The sequence below is a fragment of the Lampris incognitus genome, chromosome 2 (genome assembly GCF_029633865.1).
Source record: "Lampris incognitus isolate fLamInc1 chromosome 2, fLamInc1.hap2, whole genome shotgun sequence".
NCBI classification, from domain to species: Eukaryota; Metazoa; Chordata; class Actinopteri; order Lampriformes; family Lampridae; genus Lampris; species Lampris incognitus.
Window position 1 is genome coordinate 96,281,373 of NC_079212.1, and position 23,554 is coordinate 96,304,926.

At 45.5% G+C, this 23,554-nt stretch overlaps 1 protein-coding gene across 3 annotated transcripts; it reads left to right on the top strand.

Moving 5' to 3' along the window:
• Positions 1 to 8,907: 8,907 nt before the first annotated feature.
• bap1 (BRCA1 associated protein-1 (ubiquitin carboxy-terminal hydrolase)) lies at positions 8,908 to 21,229 on the top strand. 3 transcript variants are annotated; one of them, XM_056273689.1, is made up of 17 exons: positions 8,908 to 9,103; positions 9,924 to 9,953; positions 10,116 to 10,170; positions 11,339 to 11,471; positions 14,177 to 14,296; positions 14,952 to 15,013; positions 15,179 to 15,321; positions 15,478 to 15,556; positions 15,678 to 15,801; positions 17,982 to 18,123; positions 18,587 to 18,771; positions 18,860 to 18,993; positions 19,149 to 19,612; positions 19,834 to 20,072; positions 20,237 to 20,329; positions 20,420 to 20,492; positions 20,888 to 21,229. In XM_056273689.1, exons 1-17 carry the CDS (start codon positions 9,067 to 9,069, stop codon positions 21,019 to 21,021), a joined length of 2,247 nt encoding a protein of 748 aa, XP_056129664.1. In that variant the 5' UTR covers positions 8,908 to 9,066; the 3' UTR covers positions 21,022 to 21,229. The 3 variants fall into 3 exon arrangements, with proteins under 3 accessions (XP_056129664.1, XP_056129667.1, XP_056129665.1); XM_056273690.1 differs by lacking the exons at positions 8,908 to 9,103; positions 9,924 to 9,953; positions 10,116 to 10,170 and adding an exon at positions 11,718 to 11,857 and having other exon boundaries at positions 11,351 to 11,471; XM_056273692.1 differs by lacking the exons at positions 8,908 to 9,103; positions 9,924 to 9,953; positions 14,177 to 14,296; positions 14,952 to 15,013 and having other exon boundaries at positions 10,124 to 10,170.
• The last annotated feature ends 2,325 nt before the right edge of the window (positions 21,230 to 23,554 follow it).

Below are 23,554 nucleotides of genomic sequence, written 5' to 3' on the forward strand. Positions count from 1 at the left end.
CCAAGGACAGATGCGACCAGGGACGGTGTGGAACAGGCAGGGGGCGCAGCAGACCGGCACTGGCCCGAGTGGAGGGCTTATTCTGGGCACAAACTGGACAGGCAGAAACAAAAGACCCAGTATCCTCCGTCATGGAAGGCCACCAGAACCGTCTGCGGAGGAAGGCTAGGGTATGGGTTACTCCAGGACGGCAGGTAAGTTTGGAAGAGTGAGCCCACTGCAACACGCTAGATCTAACAGCGTCTGGAACAAACAAGTGCCCGGGGGACCGTTACCTGGGTCAGGCTGAGTCTGTTGTGCTGCCATGACCTCCCTTTCAATGTTCCAGGTGACAGCCGCAGCCGCAACCACACAGGTAGAGGGAACGATGGTGTCAGGTTAGAGCTTGGGCTCAGACTCCTCCCCATGCACACGAGACAGAGCATTGGGCTTGGCATTCCTGGAGCCAGGTCTGTACGTCAAAGAAAAATTAAAACGACCAAAAAAGAGCGCCCACCTGGCTTGGCGCGCGGTGAGTCGCTTTGCTGACTGGATGTATTCCAGGTTCTTATGGTCAGTCCACACTATGAAAGGAAGCTCAGACCCCTCCAGAAAATGTCGCCATTCCTCCAGTGCCAATTTCACCGTTTCTTAGCCGAAGTTGATGGCGCTGGGGGTGGTGGAGCTGGAGGGGCGGATCCCGGGCTAGCGGAGGCACTAAGTTGGGTCTGGATCCCGGAGATCCTTGAGCTGAGCCCACGGAGGGTGTCAGCCATCCCCTGTAGCACCTGGCTGTGCTGGCCGAGGACCAATTCCTGGTTGGCTAGAGCCTGGCAGACCGTGGCCAGGTCTGTGGTGGAATGGTCTGCTGGGTCCGTAAAGGCTGGAACGTACTGTCACGTATCGGGAAGGAACCCAAAAGCAGACGGGACAACCAGGTAAGGGAAGAATCCAGTCTTTATTGAAGTGACCGATCTCGGGGGTAGAGCAGGAGGTGGCTCTGTGGCAGGTAGGCAGGCAGGCAGAAGTCCATGAATGGCGACGTTCCAGCGAAGACTGGTCCATAGTGAAGGCCTTTTAAGGTTGAGGGCGATTGCCGGGGTGAAGGGGGGGGGGTCGGCAGGTGTCAGCTGGCGTAGCAGGTGTCAAGGGTGATCGCTTTGATGTCAAGGGCGAGAGGCTGTGACAAGTTCACACTATGGGAGACATGGCGGATGATGTTCTGAACACGTTAGCACTGACGGATGAGGACAAGAAAAAGTACGACAAAGTAAAGCAAGCGTTCGATAGACATTTCATATGCAAGCATAATGTGATCTAAGAAAGAGCTAAATTCAACAGACGTAGCCAGGAGCCTGGTGAGATGGTTGAAGCGTTTATTACTGCTGTGCATAAACTGGCTGGGCATTGTCAGTACGGAATTCTCCAAGACGAGATGATCAGAGACCGCCTTGTCGTAGGTATCAGAGACCATGGACTTTCAGAGAAGTTACAGATAGATTCTGAGTTGACTCTCGTGAAAGCTATCACAAAAATCCGCCAAAGTGAGGAAATTAAAAAGCAACAGCCTGCATTGAGACAGAGTAGCACAGATGGCACAGATGCAAACATGGATGAAGTTAGATTCAAGTTCAAACAGAAATACTCTCTACATGGAAAAAGTGGTTTTAAACCAAAGGAAAGAGTGCAAAATAATGCAAATACTAAATGTGGCAGATGTGGGAAGACACTGTGCCACTGTTTATAAAACGAAGATGAGAGTGGAAGAAATGAAGGAAAATTACTTGGATGAAAGTGTAGAGACATTGTTCCTGGGCACAGTGAATTGTACAAAATCCAACACATTCTGGCAAAAATCGGTTGCAGTGAATGGTCAGCAGATGACGTTCAAGTTGGACACGGGTGCTGCAGTGACAGCTATCCCGGCACATTTGTATTCACAAAAGCGACATGGAAAGCTGCTACTGACAACCAAAAGACTGTGTGGACCAAGTAACTCTCCCATAGAAGTGAAGGGACATTTTACTGCGGATATTAGTCACAATGGAATTGTAGCGAAGCAGCAAGTGTATGTTGTGCCAGGGTTAGTGACTCCTTTGCTTGGCTTACCAGTGATACAAGACCTCTGCCTGCTCAGCCCTGTGCAAGCTATCACAGCAGCTGAGGTAAGCTACAAAGAACAATATCCCAGAGTTTTCACAGGCTTAGGTAAGCTAGAGGGAGAATACAAAATTAAATTAAAAGAAAATGTCACTCCCTTTGCCCTCGCTGTGCCACGCCGTGTACCATTGCCCTTAAGAGGAAAAGTTCAAGAAGAGTTAAAAAGGATGGAGGAAATGGGCGTTATTTCTCCCATAGAGGAAGCTACAGAGTGGTGCTCAGGAATGGTCGTAGTACCAACACCTAATGGAAAAATTAGAATATGTGTCGACCTAACCCGCCCGAACGAAAATGTGTGCAGGGAGCGACATATTCTTCCAGCTGTTGATGAGACGCTAGCTAAGGTAGCTGGAGCTAGGATTTTTTTCCAAACTGGATGCCACTGCCAGTTTTTGGCAGGTGCTTTTGCACAAAGATTCAGCCCCATTCACCACCTTCATCACACCATTTGGCCATTATTGTTTTAATCGGCTTCCCTTTGGAATATCATCCGCACCAGAACACTTTCAGAAGCGTTTAACGCAGATGCTTGATGGCCTAGAAGGAACTTTGTGTCATGTGGATGACATCCTGGTGTTCAGTGCCACGCTCAAAGAGCATGATGACAGGGTGCATCAAGTGTTGCAAAGACTGCAGCAGCGGGGCCTAACTCTGAATGACAAATGTCAGTTCGCAGTGAAGCAGGTCAAATTTCTCAGACACGTTGTCAGTTCAGAGGGCATACAAGCAGATCCTGAGAAGATTAGGGCAATTAGAGGGATGCCACCACCCAAAGATGTGGCTGACGTAAAACGCTTCATGGGGATGATCAACTATGTGGGGAAATTCTCTCCTAACATCGCAGAGCTCACTGGACCAATCAGAGAACTCATGAAAGCAGAAAACATGTGGATGTGGGGCGCAGCGCAAGAGTGTGCCTTTGAAAAGGTGAAAAACGAGCTCAGCTCATCTACTGTCCTTGCCCAGTACAATCCAGAGAAACTGACCAGGGTGTCAGCAGACACATCGTCTTATGGATTAGGAGGGGTCTTATCTCAGCTTCAAGAACCTGGAGAGTGGAGGCCATTGGCTTTCATATCTCGCAGCATGACTGAAACAGAGCGCAGATATGCCCAAATTGAAAAGGAGGCCCTTGCTGTCACCTGGGCTTGCGAAAGATTTCAGACCTACCTCCTGGGCCTACACTTTGTGATGCGAACCGACCACAAACCGTTAATCAGTCTTCTCAGCTCAAGGCCGCTGGATGGCGTCCCTCCTCGTATAATGTGCTTCAGATTGAGACTTCTGCGTTTTTCCTACTCAATCGTACATGTACCAGGGAAAAATCTTATTGCAGCTGACGCTCTATCAAGAGCTCCACTCCAGCATACTGCAACAGAGGAAGACCTTGCGCTTCAGAACGACGTCACAGCTCAAATAAATGAGGTCATTCAGCAACTCCCGGCCTCACCTGAGAAGTTGCTACAAATAAGAAGAGCACAAGAAGAAGATCCAGTGTGTAAGCAGCTGTCCTCCCTGATCCACACAGGATGGGAAAGAAGCAGTTCTGCGCCACAGTTAAAGCCTTTCTGGCAATACAGAAACGACCTGTTGATTGTGGATGGCCTGTTGATGAAAGGAAAGAGAATACTGATTCCAGCAAGCATGCAACAGGACATCTTGGACAAAATTCCCCAGGGTCACCAGGGAATGATGAAATGCATGGCCAGGGCCCAAGAAGCAGTGTGGTGGCCTGGGCTGACAAAACAGATCAGAGAGAATGTACATCAGTGTGAAATTTGTGCTAAAGAGAGTCAAAATGCCACAGAACCTCTGATGACCACACCCTTGCCATCACGCCCATGGGAACGGCTAGCAGCTGACTTATTTGAGTGGAAGAAGGGTCAGTATTTAATAGTCATTGATTACTATCCAAGATACATTGAGGTTGCCAATTTAACAAGCACTTCAGCAACAGCTGTGATTGTGAAAATAAAAGTCATCTTTAGCCACCACGGGGTGCCGGATACACTCGTCACAGACAACGGACCGCAGTTTGCTGCTGCAGAGTTCGCAGATTTTGCTAAAGATTACAACTTTCAACATGTTACCAGTAGCCCCCATTACCCGCAAAGCAATGGGGAAGGTGAATGTGCAGTAAAGACTGTGAAATCCTTGTTGCAGAAGAGTGAGGACCCTCACAAAGCGCTTATGGCATACAGAGCAACTCCTCTTGCCCATGGAGTATCACCGGCACAGCTCCTGATGGAGCGCAACATCCAAACACCCCTTCTGGTGTGTCCACGCACTCTCAAACCAGCATGGCCAGACTTGAGAGCTTTTGAGTTGAAAGACCGGCGCTTAAAAGACAACAGGTTGAAGGATACAACAGACGACACAGAGCACGGGAGACACCACCACTCCAACCAGGTAAGAGAGTTTGGATACGGAATGTTCCACACACTGAAGTCATCTCTGGATCAGCAGGGACACCACGTTCATATGTGATCCAAACCTCAACAGGCAGTCTCTGAAGAAACCGTTCTCATTTGAGAGTAGTGCCTTCACCGTCTTGAAGCCAGCCGGACTCTGGACTACACATCAGACTTGGCAGGGCAGTCAAGCCTGTTAAAAGACTGAATTTGTAGTTTAGTGTTGTGAGTATACACGGAGCAGAATAACTTCCATACCACAACAGAGAGGATCAGGTTGTCTACCCCAGCGTTTCTCAAACCTCTCCTGGAGGACCACTTGCCCTGCATGTTTTAGATCTCTCCCTGCTCCAAACACAGCTGATTTAAATGATCCGTTTTGTTATTAGGCAGCTTCGGGAGCTCATAACGAGTTGATTATTTGAATCAGCTGTGTTGGAGCAGGGAGAGATCTAAAACATGCAGGACAAGTGGTCCTCAAGGAGAGGTTTGAGAAACGCTGGTCTACCCTACCTCTCAGTTAGGTTATGTATTTGTCTTGATATGTTCATAGGTTAAAAAAAAGGAAAATGAGATGTGAAATGTGTGTCTAGATAGGAGATGTGAAATGTGAAGTTCATTTAACCAGTTTACATATGCTCACGTTTACAGAGATGTTTTAAGGTGCCAGCTGTTCCCCTGCCTTGTTGGTAAAATCAGCATTAGGCTTTATTAACAGATGATTTAATTTTTCTGTAAAGATCCTGAAAGTATCAGTTTAAAAGGGGGAGATGTAGTGAGCAGGTTTTGATATGTAATGAGCGCGCATGCGCGAGTGTTGAGACTTGAAGATATGCCTAGTAAAAGGTCAACGTTATGCCTTGGTCTCCGGTCCATTCATTACTAATATAAGTACTATAAAGTACAAGACAGTCACCATCACCACATCGACAGCACAGGAAGTGCACTAGTCAACAGAAAACTTGATAAAAGCCTCGAGACGTTTTGTTTACGATATCGCTATTCTCTACATACATTTCATGCTTTTGGATGCATTGTCGTAACTAAGCACCCTCTTCATCGTGGTGATTGGAGGAGGAGTTGTCTATTTGCCAGCTTATGTAGGGGGCATAGAGTTGGCAGAATAGTAAAACGACAGCTTCCTAACGGGCTGAGGTACAGCAAAGCAGGTCAGTGTCATCACAACAGAACAGCGAGAGAGGCTTACAACAGAACACCAGCTTGATGCTACGTTTAGACCAAAGGCGGCGAGAATTTTTTGGGCGGTGCGAATGCATGCAAAGTCAATGGGAGGAGGCGAATGGGCGGAATAATTCGCGGTGAAATTACGGGCGGTGCGAATTGGGCGAATCGAGCGACGAACGCGCCTTCGCGGGAGTTCAAAAATGTCCAACTCGGGCGAAGATTTCGCCAGGCGATAGCCAATCACCTTCAAGTAGGGTTAGAACCCGCCTTCAAGTTGGGAAACCGGGCGCCGTCCAAACACAACTCCTGAACGAGCCGGTGAAATTCGCCAAGGTGGGCACGTCTCCGGTTTATGCTATGAACCCAAACCGATCGCTGACGCCGGTTTCGGCGGCGCAAGTTGATATAAAGCAGAGCCACCGCAACTGATCTCTGTCGCTCATCCATGATGCTCACAAGTAAACACAAACTGCTCGTGTGTGGTATTTGTTGTGTGCGTTCTAGCAAACTTGCTAGCAGCGTTGGTGTAACTAGACTGCTTGTTGTGACGTCAACACAGCGAATTCGCGTTCTGTTCGAACACACCTGGCGGAGCTGGCGGCCAAACTCTGGCGAACAAAGCGGCGCCAACTCTCTCGCCGCCTTTGGTCTGAACGTAGCATAACACTCAGGCTTCCCGCGACACTATGGAAGAACAGAAGTCACAATCCCCAAACAGCTGTATTACCTGGTCTGGCGGGTCAGCAACATCTACACGCTCTCGCGCCTCCTCTGCTAGCTCAGCGGCTGCCATAGCCTTTGCAGAGGCTGAAGAGGCCAAAGCTAAAGTAAAATATGCAGCAAAGGAAATGCAGATTAAAATGCAAAAAGCACACTTGGATGCAGAGAAAGTATGCGCAGATGCACTTGATATCCTAAATGCTGAAAAAAACAGCAGCAGCTGCAAAGGCTGAAGCATTGGCAGCAGCTGCAAAGGCTGAAGCATTGGCAGCAGCCCTCGTGTGCAACAAAGAATCGGACTTTGAGTTGAAAAGTGATGTAGGATTCAATGCTCATGATTCTGCTCAGCGAACCAATGACTATGTTCAAGAGCAGACCACACTACGGACTGACACTCAGGCAGACCCAGTCATGACATCAGAAGAGCCAAGGCCACCACCAGTGCCATCCCAAATGCATGGCCTAGACACAGACAGTTGCTTTCCCTATAGCAGGCCATCTACAAGGGCCACCATGATGTTGAAACACAGTTCCTAGTGGACACTGAAGAAGCATGAGGAATGCTGTTATTTATCGCTGTTCGGGGTCTACCACCAAAGAAAGCCAGGCCAGATCAGGGTGGTCTATGTGTGCATCTCTTTAAGAGTCTTTTGTTCACCGATGACGTCACAAGCACCCCCTCGACAGTGCAGGAAGTGCACTAGTCAACAGAAAACTTGGTAAAAGCCTCGAGACGTATTGTTCGCGATATCGCTATTCTCTACATACTGTAACGTGCATGGATAAGTAGACACGTTGGTCCTTGGTTAACGGGTCGGACCCTTTAGTCGACTGGTTAACGTTGTTGCTTGCGGAGTGGGAGACACGGGTTCGCATCCCGGCTGTGGCGACGGTCTCCCGGACTGCCCCCCGAATTCGCTACATTGGTGTCAGAAGTGGGATGGTGAGATCGTAAGGCCATCGGAAGCGTATGCGCCCAGAGACGTGAAGGAGCTGATATGCTTAAGCGTGGGGACGCGCTTCCCGAAGGAGGGGGGTAGTGTAACGTGCATGGATAAGTAGACACGTTAGTCCGTGGCTAACGGGTCGGTCCCTTTAGTCGAGCGGTTAGCGATGTCTCCCGCGGTGCGGGCGATGGGGGATCGCGTCCCGGCTGCGGCAGTTCCTGTGGTTGCCCCCCGAATTTGCTATAGCATTGTAGCGAATTCGGGGGGCAGCTTGGGAACTGCCGCAGCCGTGACGCGGACCCGGGTTTCCCGCACCACAGGCGACTACGTTCACCAGCTCCCTTACGTCTCTGTGCGCACGCGCTTCCGATGGCCTCACGGTCTCACCATCCCACTTCTGACACCAATGTAGCAAACTCGGGGGGCAGCCCGGAAACCGCCGCAGCCGGCACGCGATCCCGGGTCTCCCGCACCGTTAAGGTAACGTAGTCGCCCGTGGTGCTAGCCCTTGCGGGTTCGCGTCCCGGCTGCGGCGGTTCCCGGACTGCCCCCTGAATTCGCTACAATACATTTCATGCTTTTGGATGCACTGTCGTTTTACCCCTACTTCCAGTGAACCATTAAACGGAATGGAACAAAGCACCCTCTTCAGCGTGGTGATTGGAGGAGGAGTTGTCCATCTGCCAGTTTATGCAGGGCGTATAGGGGTGGCAGAATAGTAATGGTTCAGCAGCAGGTGTACGGACAATTGAACCGGCACTTTTCAACACAATCATACGAGACAAAACTGTCACTTTATTCTCATAATTGAAGTAAATAATCATAGGTTTATGTAAAATGTACAATGATATGCTATTCATTCGATTATAAATTTAGCATTCGTTTTGTATCATTTAATAAATCGTACTTATTGCAACGTGCATGGATAAGTAGACACGTTGGCCGCTGGTTGGCGAGTCTGAGCCTTTAGTCGAGCGGTTAGCGATGTCTCCTGCGGTGGGGGCGATACGGGTTCGCTTACCGGCCGCGGCAGTTCCTGAGGTTGCGTTGTCCCCCGAACTCGCTACATTATGATAAACGATTTATAAGGAGATGTTGGTTTAACTAGTGGATACCTCGGGAGAGGAATAGGCCACGGTAGTAAACAAACCCCTACAGAAAATTAACCTCTACAGCGCTGTTCTTTTGTGTGTGTGTGTGTGTGTGTGTGTGTGTTTGTGTGTGTGTGTTTGTTTTTGTTGCCCTTTTGTATCCGTTTAAGAGGGAGAGTACTGCTGGCGTCGTGTGTGGCCGCCGCTCCCCCCCTCTTGTAGCCCCCCCTTCCCATCCGCCCCTGTGTGTTATCTGTTATGTTTATCTGTTGTCTTGTTTCACCGCCGTTTATTGTAAAGCGACTTTGAGTGTTAGAAAGGCGCCATATAAGTTTTATTTATTATTATTATTATGTTGCTATTTTGGAGCGACATTCCGTCTTCGGCCGGGTACTGATGACGTAGAATGTTGGCGTCGACGCTGTCTTTGTGTTTATTTTCAGCTAACAGCAGCTCCCCAGAAACCCCAGGCTGGGATACAATGTTACTCGCGGCGTCCGCGGTCCATGCGTGCCATGTGAATATGGACTCGAAGGTGTTGTAAATCCCGACGAGCGTTGCACAAATTCGAAGATGAACAAAGGCTGGTTGGAGCTCGAGAGTGACCCTGGTGAGAAAGCTTGGCCGTGAAGTCGCAAGCTACGCGGCTACATAACGTTAGCTTCCATGTTACGACACGACCGTTACGACGTTGGTTGACTGAGAAAGTCGCTTCATTCCGTGTACGTGTTGTTGTTGACAACAACAACGCTAGCTAGCTAGCGCGTTAATCCAGCGGCACGTACGCGTTGAAGGGTAGTTCGCAGCGAATAAACGTCAAATGTAAACCCCGCTGTAAAGCTTTATCCGTAGCGTGCTAGCGGACAACACCGCAAACCACAAAAAACAAGCGTCCCAGTGCAATTTCGGCAGGGTTTCCTTGTGGATATATGGAAGAGGTTTCGCGAAAACGAGCCCCGGGAATTACCATTCACATCAAGAGCAAGCTAAACGTAGAGCTGTTTAGAACAATACTAGCCAGCACGCGAAGCTAAGTGCCCGAGCAGGAGGACTCGAGCTCAGGAGGGTATTTCCAAGTGAGGCATTTCAAGTGTGGAGTGTGACATTTGAAAAGTAGCTGTCGTATTTTTTGACGAGTCTTTGATGGGCAGCTTTCACAAGTCTTTTCTTGCGATGCATTTTTATAATTCGACTCTTGAAACGTACACGAATAAATGCACTAGATATGACATGCACACTTGGCTGTGATATGATGACTGTTCAGTGCTGCAAGATGCCTGTATGTTTGCACACAAATGTATTTGCTAATTGTTGACTTGCTTGTTTGTGGCTTTGGATGAAAGTCTCCACTAAATGAGATAAACAACGTTACAACCGTCCACGTGCTGTGTCAGTCATTTTTTTCTTCTTCCTTCCTTTGGCCTTTGCAGGACTGTTTACCCTGTTGGTGGAAGATTTTGGTGAGTAGCTTAAATTGACCCTTGAAAGCTCGCCAGTTAGAGCATCTTCACAAAAGCAAAAGGCTTTGATTTACTAGACCCTGGAACTATGTCTATGTGAAAACTTGCATGGGACAAAAATAAAGCCAAACGAGTAAAAATAAACATTTTGCTCTCCTTTAGGTGTCAAAGGTGTTCAAGTTGAGGAAATATATGACCTCCAAAGTAAATGTCAAAGGTATGTTGCATATTTGGTTTTAATGTTTTAACTAGAGACTTGATTGTAATGTTATGTCTGCAGTTAAAATTTCGCATAAAATATCAACCATTAATTAAAGAGAACATTTGAGAGGCCTTCTGGGCAATCCTCAAATAAATCATTAAATTGGAGTTAGGCTTGTTTTTTTGTTTTGTTTTTTTGGAGACATTTCAAGTACAAGCTACATAGCCATTAACAGCTAACAAATCTGCAAAAATCAGATTTTATGGAGCTTCTTAGTTAAACATTATTTTGAGAGAAAGTCACTCATTCACTCATCCACTCACTCCTGGGATAAATAAAGATTTGGCCGATCTAATGGGCTTTTTGTTCTAAACACTTTTTGTTGTTTCATTTTTATTTGTTTTTTCACCTTTCTGCTTTGACAAAGTAGACTGGTTTCCATTTCTTCTTTGATCATGTCCCTCCGTTATCCTTATGATAATAAGGATAATGTGATATTAAAAGTGAAATTGATGAGCCGTGCTCTTCAGCACCAGTTCAATTTGTTTCACCTTTCAAAAGAATTGGCGCACTCATGAAAAAAGGCTGTAAGAGAGATCAGCCCCCTATACTGCGTCGACAGCATTCATAGTGGAAGTTCCATAGAAATAAAATGTACAAAAATACAGGAAAATGCTTTTTTTATACTTGAAGGTGCAGATGACATTGATGTCAGAGTATTATTTACCATCTCATGTTCAGCCATAATTGGCAAAAATAAAAATGTTCTTTTTTTTATCACTTGACACCTAAAAACTAATGCTCATACAGGACTCAAAGAAGGTTGATTCAGTTCATCTGGATACGTTTATAAATGTTGTATCCAGATGAACTGAGTCAACCTTCTTTGATTTTCTTACCTGGATTATTGAGCATGCATAAAGACATCATACAGGACTATTTTTGAATATCAAAACAGAGTCCAATCCCAAAATATTGTAAGGGAAGATACAGACTTCCCCAGATCTCTCAATATGCATGTGATGGTTAGCTTTGGCCTGAGCGGAAGGTCAGCACAGCTGACGTACTGGTATAAAGATATTAGCTACAGTTGAATTTTTTTTTCCAAATTCTACCAAAGATTAGCAACAATAATCCAGAATTGTTTCTCAAATTTGGACTTTTTTTTTCTTCTTCCTCTTAGCCCTGTTTATGGCTTTATCTTCCTGTTCAAGTGGATTGAGGAACGCAGGTCCAGGAGGAAAGTTTCCACTTTGGTGGATGAGACCTCTGTCATTGATGAGGAAATTGTGAATGACATGTTCTTTGCACATCAGGTAGGAATCTATCTGGTCAGAAACAATGGTAATTATTGTATTTATTGCTATGATGCCACCACATTTTCTGCTAAGGGTGTCCAATAATTTCAGACAAGTCAGTTTCGACAACGGTGTTAAATGCACTGTATCAGTGTTTGTAATATTGGTCTGATATAAATGATCTTATAACACATAGAACACATAGAATGAAACAAAATACCAAAATATTTGATAAAATTATCTAAATTAGGATTTTCTTTTTAGAACTGTAGAACATATACAGAGGAAGAGGTTGGCAAAGAAGAAGTGGGACAGGCAGAGAGATGAAGAAAGTAGACAGGAGTACAAGGAGATGCAGCGTAAAGTGATGAGAGAGGTGGCAAAGGAAAAAGAAAAGGCATATGGTGAGTTGTATGAGAGGTTAGACACTAAGGAAGGAGAAAAGGACTTGTACGGATTGGCTAGCTAGACAGAGGGACCAAGCTGGGAAGGATGTACAGCAGGTAAGGGCGATCAAAGATAGAGATGGTAATGTGCTGACAAGTGAGGAGAGTGTGTTGAGAAGGTGGAAGGAGTACTTCGAGGGGCTGATGAATGAAGAAAATGAGAGAGAGAGACGGTTGGATGATATGGGGATAGTGAATCAGGAAGTGCGGTGGACTAGCAAGGAGGACGTGAGGGCTGCTATGGAGACGATTAAGAGTGGAAAGGCAGTTGCTCCAGATGACATACCTGTGGAGGCATGGAGGTATTTAGGAGAGATGGCAGTGGGATTTTTAACTAGATTGTTTAACACAATCTTGGAAAGTAAGAGGATGCCTGAGGAGTGGAGAAGCCTACTGGTACTGATTTTCAAGAATAAGGGTGATGTGCAGAACTGTAGCAACTACAGAGGTATAAAGTTGATCAGCCACAGCATGAGATATGGGAAAGAGTAATAGAAGCTAGGTTAAGAGAAGAGGTGATGATCAGCGAGCAGCAGTATGGTTTCATGCCATGAAAGAGCACCACAGATGCGATGTTTGCTTTGAGAATGTTGATTGAGAAGTATAGAGAAGGTCAGAAAGAGCTACATTGTGTCTTTGTAGATTTAGAGAAAGCATATGACAGGGTGCCGAGAGAGGAGGTGTGGTATTGTATGAGGAAGTCGGGAGTTGCGGAGAAGTATGTAGGAGTGGTGCAGGATATGTGTGAGGGAAGCGTGACAGTGGTGAGGTGTGTGGTTGGAAAGACAGATGGGTTCAAGGTGAAGGTGGGATTATATCAAGGATCGGCTCTGAGCCCTTTCTTGTTTGCAATGGTGATGGACAGGTTGACGGACGAGATCAGGCAGGAGTCTCCGTGGACTATGATGTTTGCGGATGACGTTGTGATCTGTAGCGAGAGTAGGGAGCAGGTTGAGGAGAGCCTGGAGAGGTGGAGGTATGCACTGGAGAGAAGAGGAATGAAAGTCAGGAGCAAAACGGAATACACATGCGTGAATGAGAGGGAGGACAGTGGAATGGTGAGGATGCAAGGAGTAGAGGTGATGAAGGCGTATGAGTTTAAATACTTGGGGTCAACTGTACAAGGTAACGGGGAGTGTAGGAGAGAGGTGAAGAAGAGAGTGCAGGCAGGGTGGAGTGGATGGAGAAGAGTGTCAGGAGTGATTTGTGACAGAAGAGTGCCAGCAAGAGTTAAAGTGAAGGTTAGCAGTCATGGACATTCGTTTCAACTTGGATATGCATTTCTTTTTACACTCTTAAGTAATTTAAGTTTCAGCCAGTTACTTTCTGTATGATGGCGGTGCAATTTCACGTTTGCAGCGGCCTCACCCAGTACCAGTGTGGGAAGATGGCGGCGTGAACTTAAGTTTGCGGTGACCTCACCCAGTACCGTTCATGCAGTGTCTTTGTCCACATCTGCATCTAAGTTTGTGTCTTTGTTTGATGGCTGGGAGAGCTGGCACTGGATCAGCTAGGAGAGCTTGGTCTGCTGCGTCCTGTGGGCCCAGGGACCATGGCCCTGTGCGGAGCTGCGCCCGAAGAGGAAACTGGCAGTTCCGATAACACCAAGGGCGGTCTGGTGGGAGCTTCGCCTAGTGTTGACTGTGTTTTTAGTGTCATCGTGTGTTGAATCAGCTTGGGGAGCCTGGTCTGGCTGCCTCTGGTGGGCCCAGGAACCACGGCCCTGCCGGAGCTGCGCCCAAGGAGAAAACACCGAGGGCGGTCTGACAGTACACGGAAGCAGGCTAGGCTAAGCTAACTGCTAACCCATGCAGACCGGCAGTTCCGACAGTCATCCTGCATTTGTTCTCTTGGACAGTGATTTTTTTTTGTTGTTTTTTTTTGGTTGTTTGATTCTTGTACATTTTGGATGTGTTTTTGTCTTTGTGTTACATTGCTGTGGGCTGGGGGAAACGGTGTTTCGTTTCATTTCATGTGCGCAGGTGCATGAAATGAAACAAAGTGTTCCTGATTCCTTTAACGCTGTCAAGCCAATAAGAATTCCAATATATCTCTCAGTCACAAAAAATCCTAAATTTAAAGGTAAATTAGTCACCCTTGAAGTTATGAGAGAGAGCATCTGTCAACTTTCTGATTTGTGTAGGTGATGTTTTGAAAGGCTTTTATTAAAAATATTTTGCTTTTATGATCATTTTTAATTTCGTAAACCTGTGCTTGAACCAAAATGCTTCATCTGACATCAGACTTGCTTGTTGATATTGCCCTTTCTGTGTTCAGCTGATACCAAATTCTTGTGCGACCCATGCATTGCTGAGTGTGCTTCTGAACTGCAGTGGTGTTGAGCTTGGCACCACTCTAAGTCGCATGAAGGCTTTCACAAAAGGCTTTAGTCCAGAGGTAAGAATTTTTTCTTTTATTTTCTCTCACCTCCCATCACATCTCACACCCATTAATACATGGCAACTGACATGTACCTGATAACTTGTTAACATTTTCCCACCGTTCAACTACAGTACTCATAAAGGTAGCTCTGACCATTTCCAGAAACCGAGATGAGAACGACAAAGCAGTGACAATATATTTGTATTCGACAATGAATTGAATTGTATTGTGGGTAAACGTAAGAGAAACATAATCAGATATACTTCTATAAATGTTTAGCAAATTAATTGCATAGGGAAATTCGTTGGTCAGTACGGTGCAGAAACAATTGACAACTACAGTCAAACTGGCAGTTTGGAACAACTTGATATACAGTGCAAAGGATGGTGAGAAATTCGTGACAAATGGAAGATGAGAGAGAAGGAAATGGACAGACTGCATTACTGTTAGTGTCATTCCAAATAATTGCTTATTAATCCTATTATGGTAGCCAAAAATAATCTAAAACCAGGATTTATTGAATAACAATTTTTGCATGTAGCGTTTTCTAAACCCAAATGAATAAACACTTACTGTCTTATCAAGCAAACCATTCAAAGATAGCGTGGCCTTAGGTTATTTTCTGCTGTATTTTCATGGTTAACTTTGTGTTTATTTCTTTGTCTTTCAGAGTAAAGGCTATGCTATAGGAAACGCCCCAGAGCTGGCTAAAGCACATAATAGCCATGCGAGGTAGGTTACACTGAGTGGCTCATATCCCAATGTTTGATGGGGTCTCTGGTTCGAAGAGGACAAAAACCCTCAAACATGTAATTGTTCTGCCTTGCAATGGAAGACCTCAGGGCTTTGTATAGTCATCACTTTCTCATGCACTTTCTCATCCTTGTTTCTATGGAGACCGGAGCCCAGGCATCTGCCGGAGAAACAGAATGGGATTAGTGCAGTGCGGACCATGGAAGCGTTCCACTTTGTTAGCTATGTGCCCATTAAAGACCGTCTCTTTGAGCTTGATGGACTGAAGGCTTACCCCATTGACCATGGTAAGACTCCATACAGAAGGAGAGCCCAATAGCACGGTTCTCACTTTGTCAAAATTGACTTGTGACAGTACCGGGGCTACAATGCAAAGCATGTCTTTCAGGGATCTGCAGAAGTCAAGCGTATCTGTTAGTTAAGTTGAAAATTATCTCTGTTAGGGCCTTGGGGAGAGGACGAGGAGTGGACTGACAAGGCTCGGCGAGTTATCATGGAGAGGATTGGACTGGCTACTGCTGGGTGAGCTCCTCAAGTGGTGTTGGTTCAGTGTTTACACACACTCTGCAATGCGAATTCACACACTCGGCAATGTAATTCACACATGGATCACCATCTTTTTTTCTTTTTTTTTTTTTTCAAGTGAACCATACCATGATATCCGCTTCAACCTAATGGCAGTGGTGCCTGACCGCAGGATGAAGTATGAGTCCAAACTGGAAATCCTAAAGAGGAATCGACAGACTGTGCTGGAGGGACTACAACAGGTCAGGAACCGTCACCAATATCACAACTGGCTGATCCTATTTCCAGAGCTCCTTTGTGGCAGAACAATAAGTCAGGCTACTAGTGGATGTGGTAAAGCAATGCTTCAAATTAGGCATTCTTGACTCACTAACTTAACACAAAGAAAGAGTTTAGTTAAATGATAAAATTGGGTATTAGTGGTCACATCAGGAATGCTGGTCATGTTCATTTGACAGCCTTGTTAAAGAAAATGACTATCCTTACATAAGGATGCAGAGAAATTGTTTAAATGTGCCAAGTTAACAAACATCATGGGCCCTATCTTACACCCGGCACAAAGCACAGTGCAAGTGTCATTGCTAGTTTCCGACTGACACGGTTGTCATTTTCCCGCTCAGCGCCCAACGTTGTTTAAATAGCAAATGTACTTGCACCCATGTGTACGCCCGTGGGCATGTCGGTGTGAAAATGTGTGGTCAGGTGCATTGCTGGCGATCGTTATCTTGAGGCAGCGGAAGGCAACTGCACCACTGACCAGCAAAAATCTGCGCTAAAGTCAACGGCGCAGTATTTTCCTGCTATTTAAAGGGAACATTCAGATAGTAAGATATGTCTACAGGGGCAGGTGCACAACTCATGTACACACTCTACTTGTTACACACATAGGGATGCGCAGCAGCCCACAAACATGCAAAAGATTACAACTAAAAACATTACAATGTCAAAGATTATTATTATGTACATCACAGTGTTTAAAAACTAAATGTCAAAATTTTATAATATTATCAGAATTAGCCAATTGCAGTAATGGGGTATGAAATTGTCCTATTATTTGACCAGTCGTGGCAATACACATAGGTATTTAAACAGACCCACCAGGTCGAAGGTGTCTGTCAAGACCCATCAAATGAGCCTATTGAAAATGGATCAGAGACGGATCAACTTCCCTCAGTGTCAACCAAAGACCAAGCAAGTTGAACAGGGACCTTTGGTGGATTCTCGCGGATCATATAGCTCTGCTTGCGCGCTTTTCACTTCGTGCACAAGCAGATCCGTTTCCTCAGCAGAAAACCGTTTACTTAAAAAAAAAAGAAAGAAAAGAAAAGATTATCACGTAGCCAAAGGATTCAGTTGTTTGAGGTTTCTAAACCTCAAGTGCTGTTGACTCTGCATGTGACAATTCGTGTGCTTTGGCACAGCAGAACAAATAGAGTGGAAATAAGAAAAGACAGCAGCTCATCAAATTTCGAGCCATGTGTCACGCGGGCACGGCCAAAAAAGTTTGTGTTGAGGGAATTGTTTGGAGAGTGTCTCTTTAGGAATTGTGTAGAAAGCAGTTGTTGAAAATAATAATCCTTCGATGAACAACTAACTTTTGAAAATGTGTCAGTAGTCTTTTACAAATTTGCATGTAGAAATTGCAGTATGGCCAGCACGGTGGCGCAGTGGTTAGCGCAGTCGCCTCACAGCAAGAAGGTCCTGGGTTCGAGCCCTGGGGTAGTCCGACCTTGGTGGGTCGTCCTCTGTGTGGAGTTTGCATGTTCTCCCCGTGTCTGCATGGGTTTCCTCCGGGGACTCCGGTTTCCTCCCACAGTCCAAAGACATGTAGGTCAGGTGAATCGGCTGTACTAAATTGTCCCTAGGTATGAATGTGTGTGTGTGTGGGTGGGCCCTGTGATGGCTTGGCAGCCTGTCCAGGGTGTTTCCCCGCCTACCGCCCAATGACTGCTGGAATAGACTGCAGCATCCTCGCAACCCTGAGAGCAGGATAAGCGGATCAGATGATGGATGGATAGAAATTGCAGTATGACCAATCCTGTCTCAGATTTGTTACAGCGTGTCTTATTTATGATTTTATCTGATAAATGTCTCAGTGGAACGTTTTCAATTATACCTTGTCCTAAACAAAACGGAATTACTGCTACACAGCAATAAAAGGCAGTTCCTCAACCATATAAGGACACAAAAGTCACAAAGTTAATGGCCTGAGATTTCTTCCCCTCTCGTCATACTGATGGAAATAACAGAGGAGCCACAGTGTGTAAGAAACCAGCACAGAAGTGGACACACCTAAAGTCTGATGATAGACTGCTTCAGTGTGTGTATCTAAAGGCATGGAGAATCTGTGTAGCTTCATGCTGTTTGAATCAAGCCCATAGAGGATGTATCTGTATATATCTGTATATATTTTTTTCACCAGCTGATCAGGCTCACTCAGCCTGATCTTGTCCAGGACAAGAAACAGCAGGAATCCTCCTCTCCTGATGATACAGCTGCTGTTATTAAGAAAGAGGCTGATGTGGAGGCTGTTACATCCCAAGGATCTGAGCAAAGTTCTTCAGGTATTAAGTTGTCTATATTCCCCAAGTCTCAAACACAAACATAATCCTGCAAAACAAGTTAGCTGCATGGTGGCGCAGTGGTTAGCGCCGTTGCCTCACAGCAAGAAGGTCCTGGGTTCGAACCCCAGGGTTGTCCAACCTTGGGGGTCATCCAACCTTGGGGGTCAGCCCAAGTCGTCCTGTGTGGAGTTTGCATGTTCTCCCCGTGTCTGCTGTGGGTTTTCTCCGGGTGCGCCGGTTTCCCCCACCATCAAAAGACATGCAAGTTAGGATCTGTGCCCCTGACCAAGGCATGGCAAGAAGAACTGGAGTTGGTCCCCGGGTGCTGCACGGTAGCTGCCCACTGCTCCTAGCTACACAGCTAGGATGGGTTAATTGCAGAGAGGAACTTCCCCCACGGGGATCAATAAAGTATCTCACAAGTCTCATCATAAATGCATCAATATGTTCTTTCTCATTCTAGACCGAGTGGATAACTCAGGAGTTCAACCTCAGTCTGCCCCCAACCCCTTAGGAAACTCCAAAGTCATGGGCAAACCACCAGTACCCACTGGAGGAGGTCTTCAGTCAGTCACCAGTCCCAATCCCATTGTTCAGCGCCTGCCTGCCTTCCTGGATAACCACAACTACGCCAAGTCTCCAATGCAGGTAGGGAGGACTCCTTTTATAGCTACTCATGGTCTAATGCTCTGTGCTTTTATGTCGTTGCTCAGTGCGGGTTTTCTATTACTGACAGGAAGAGGAGGACCTTGCTGCTGGCGTGGGTCGCTCGAGGATTTCGGGTCCCCCCCAGCCCTCTTACTCTGATGATGAGGATGACTATGAGGATGATGAAGAGGAAGTGACTGCCACAGCAGGCACATCCAGCAGGTTAGCCCTGCAGTATTGACATGGCCATCAATATTCTCATATGCTTACTACTGGGTTGGCCAAACCACAGAGAACCAAACTGAACGTATGATTGTTATTGTCATGGATGGAACTGTCAGGTAATGATTGATGTTGTTTTGCTGTGGCTTGTTCAGGTTCAGACGGAAAGCAAGTCTGCGTTCACGATCGGGACGGGTAGCAAGCGGAATGGAGAGTCAGATCGCCCTCAGTGTCCTGGCTGAAAAACTAAAGAAGGAAGTCCAAAGGAAGGATGCCCTCAACGCACCTCTGTCTGTGCGCACAGAAGGCCGCACTGGGGGCATTTGTATCACAACTGCATCGCAGCCCTCCCCAACACCAAGCAACGAGAGTACTGATACAGCCTCCGAGATTGGCAGCGCCTTCAACTCCCCACTGCGCTCACCGGCGCGCTCCCAGGCTGCCACCCGCCCATCCAGTCCAGTTGCATCTCACCTGTCTCGTGTGCTTTTCGGAGAGGACGAGATGTTGAGACTAGACTCCAGGCACAATCGTGCTGTACGAGAACTCGGTCCCTCTGTCAGCATAGCCCTGCTACATCTTCAGGAGGATGGAGTCATCTATGCTCTCCCAGCATCTAGTGAGTTCAGCAGAGATCATTACTTTTTACTCATGATATTTGCAGTTGGGTTGTTAAAAGGTCTCCACGGAAAGGAAACACAGTTTAGGGCTTAATGTGGGAAAAGTACTTGATAGCACATCTGCCAGTCTTTGTTTATTTCTGCTTAAGCTGAAGTAGGTTAACATGAGATGCTCCACCCGCTCAATAACGGGCCAGTGTTGCTTTATTTGTTTGTCTAGTGGACTTTGCTGCTGATGGGATTAAGCGGCCTTGCACCCCAGAAAAGATGAAAGACAAAGAACAAGGGAGCAGCCTAGCAGGAGAAAAGGAGGGGATGAAGCAGGGAAACGAGGCACTATCTGTGGAGGTGAAGGCGGGGGATGGCAAAGATGGAGCCGACGTCAAACCTTGCAAGGAAAAAATTAACTCCAAGGAAATTGGAGGCCATAAACCCCCTGGGGAAAAGTATTCTCCAAAAGTATGTCTAGTTGTTACCTAGTTTTATCCTTTGCACCCTGCTATCTAAATTCTTTTTGAACTTATTGACATTGTGAAGCAGCAGCAGCAGAGTTGGGTTTCTAAAAACATTTCATATAAACTTATACAGTAGAGCTGGTAATTCTTTTTTTTTTTCTCTTGCAGGAGTTGCTCGCTTTGCTGAAGTGTGTTGAAGCCGACATTGCCAATTATGAAGTCTTTCTAAAAGAAGAGGTGGAAAAGAGGAAGAAATACAAAGTAGGTTTTGTTCTCCTTCTCATGCAATTCCTCTGATTCTCGGTGTGTGTTTGCATTTGTTTATTAAAATGTTCCCCTCCATTCGATCAGATTGACGATCAGAGGAGGACCCATAATTACGACGAGTTTATCTGCACCTTCATATCGATGTTGGCTCAAGAAGGTAAGTCTCAACCCTGCGACCCAACCTCATGCTCTCTTTATCTTTCTGTATCCATTTAGATTTCTATTCTCCGTTCATCACAGCCACTTAACATTTTGCCTGCATTCTCAGTGGACAGATTTCAAATGGCAGAACATAGTGTTTGAGTGGTATGCTTGTTTCATCTCTTATTCTCCACCCACACTGCACTTATTTTTATATAGAATGCCTGTGCTGTGCAGGAAAACATTTATCAGGACTGGACTTTTTTTTTTTTTTTTGAGCAAACCAATGAAGGTGTATAAAATACTGTTCAGTTTTTTTTTGTTTTTTGTTTTTGTTTTTTTGCTCATTCTATATCAACATTATCTTGACCCCCCCCCCTCCCCTCCATTCTCACTGTGTTTCATCTTCAGGCATGTTGGCTAGCCTTGTGGAGCAGAATATTTCGGTGCGTCGTCGACAGGGAGTGAGTATTGGCCGCCTGCACAAACAGAGGAAACCTGATCGCAGGAAACGCTCCCGGCCATACAAAGCCAAGCGCCAGTGATTATGTATACATTTTTACAGTTACTCCCGTAGGTCACTAAGCACCAAGCAATCACTGCGAGGGAAAAAGAACTGCATTGCATCCAAAATTTTTGTATGAAGTCACTCTGAAAAGATCTCAATTTTTAGTCTTAACTTGAGTCGGTGTCCTTTTTCCATAAAAAAATGACCATACACTCGGTCATTTCTTTTATCATGTATATACACTACCGTTCAAAAGTTTGGGATCACCCAAACAATTTTGTGTTTTCCATGAAAAGTCACACTTATTCACCACCATATGTTGTGAAATGAATAGAAAATAGAGTCAAGACATTGACAAGGTTAGAAATAATGATTTGTATTTGAAATAAGATTTTTTTTACATCAAACTTTGCTTTCGTCAAAGAATCCTCCATTTGCAGCAATTACAGCATTGCAGACCTTTGGCATTCTAGCTGTTAATTTGTTGAGGTAATCTGGAGAAATTGCACCCCACGCTTCCAGAAGCAGCTCCCACAAGTTGGATTGGTTGGATGGGCACTTCTTTGAGCAGATTGAGTTTCTGGAGCATCACATTTGTGGGGTCAATTAAACGCTCAAAATGGCCAGAAAAAGAGAACTTTCATCTGAAACTCGACAGTCTATTCTTGTTCTTAGAAATGAAGGCTATTCCATGCGAGAAATTGCTAAGAAATTGAAGATTTCCTACACCGGTGTGTACTACTCCCTTCAGAGGACAGCACAAACAGGCTCTAACCAGAGTAGAAAAAGAAGTGGGAGGCCGCGTTGCACAACTGAGCAAGAAGATAAGTACATTAGAGTCTCTAGTTTGAGAAACAGACGCCTCACAGGTCCCCAACTGGCATCTTCATTAAATAGTACCTGTTAGAGCCTGTTTGTGCTGTCCTCTGAAGGGAGTAGTACACACCGGTGTAGGAAATCTTCAATTTCTTAGCAATTTCTCGCATGGAATAGCCTTCATTTCTAAGAACAAGAATAGACTGTCGAGTTTCAGATGAAAGTTCTCTTTTTCTGGCCATTTTGAGCGTTTAATTGACCCCACAAATGTGATGCTCCAGAAACTCAATCTGCTCAAAGAAGTGCCCATCCAACCAATCCAACTTGTGGGAGCTGCTTCTGGAAGCGTGGGGTGCAATTTCTCCAGATTACCTCAACAAATTAACAGCTAGAATGCCAAAGGTCTGCAATGCTGTAATTGCTGCAAATGGAGGATTCTTTGACGAAAGCAAAGTTTGATGTAAAAAAAATCTTATTTCAAATACAAATCATTATTTCTAACCTTGTCAATGTCTTGACTCTATTTTCTATTCATTTCACAACATATGGTGGTGAATAAGTGTGACTTTTCATGGAAAACACAAAATTGTTTGGGTGATCCCAAACTTTTGAACGGTAGTGTATGCATTGCCATTTTAGTCTATTTAAATTTGCTTCTACCTGTGCCACTTCTGTGTACACTTCTAATGAGGAATATTTCACCTAAAATGTCAATGCTGTTTTGCCTTTATCATGTACAATTATTGATATCATGTGGTCATTAGATATTCCATTGTCCTATTTGCAGCATCAATTTCAGAAAAGAAAAAAAAATTAGATGCATGATGGCTATTAACAAAGTATACAGAGGAAGAGGTTGGCAAAGAAGCAGTGGGATACAAAGTAACGGGGAGTGCAGGAGAGAGGTGAAGAAGAGAGTACAGGGAGGGTGGAGAAGAGTGTCAGGAGTGATTTGCGACAGAAGGGTACCAGCAAGAGTTAAAGGGCAGGTTTACAAGATGGTTGAGAGACCAGCTATGTTATATGGTTTGGAGACAGTGGCACTGATGAAAAGACAGGAGGCAGAGCTGGAGGTGGCAGAGTTAAAGATGCTAAGATTTTCACTGGGAGTGATGAAGAAGAACAGGATTAGGAACAAGTATATTAGAGGGGCAGCTCAGGTAGGACGGTTTGAAGACAAAGCAAGAGAGGCAAGATTGAGATGGCTTGGACGTGTGGAGGAGAAATGCTGGGTGTATTGGGAGAAGGATGCTGAATATGGAGCTGCCAGGGAAGAGGAAAAGAGGACGGCCAAAGATGAGGTTTATGGATGTGGTGACAGAGAAAGATGCAGAGGACAGGAAGAGATGGAAACGTATGATCCGCTTTGGCGACCCCTAACGGGAACAGCCGAAAGTAGTGGTAGATGATGGTTGTTAAAAAATGTATAAACCTGAAAATATTTCCCCAAGCTACATCACACACTGCTGCTTTGGATCTACTGTCATCGACATCTTTTAAGTAACACAGGTCAAGCCGTCTTCAGCTAAAATTCTTGAAAGAATAATTTCAAATTTAAGAAGCTGATGTGTGCAACGGTTTCAAACGGGTCTCGGCACCACTGTAGTGGATGTGGATAGGGCGTAGAAGGAGGCAACTCTCAAGGACTGTTTTTTTCAGCATTTATTGGCTCTGCAGAAGATAATGATAATCAGAATCGGAGTACTTTATTCATCCCCGAGGGGAAATTGGGTAACGCATAATGATAACACATT

Coding starts and splice junctions, on each gene's coding strand:
- bap1 (XM_056273689.1), top strand. CDS start 9,067: ATGAACAAAGGCTGGTTGGAGCTCGAGAGTGACCCTG. Junction 15,802..17,981: donor TGCTGGAGGGACTACAACAG/GTCAGGAACCGT, acceptor TTTTTTCACCAG/CTGATCAGGCTCACTCAGCC. Junction 20,493..20,887: donor ATCGATGTTGGCTCAAGAAG/GTAAGTCTCAAC, acceptor TTTCATCTTCAG/GCATGTTGGCTAGCCTTGTG.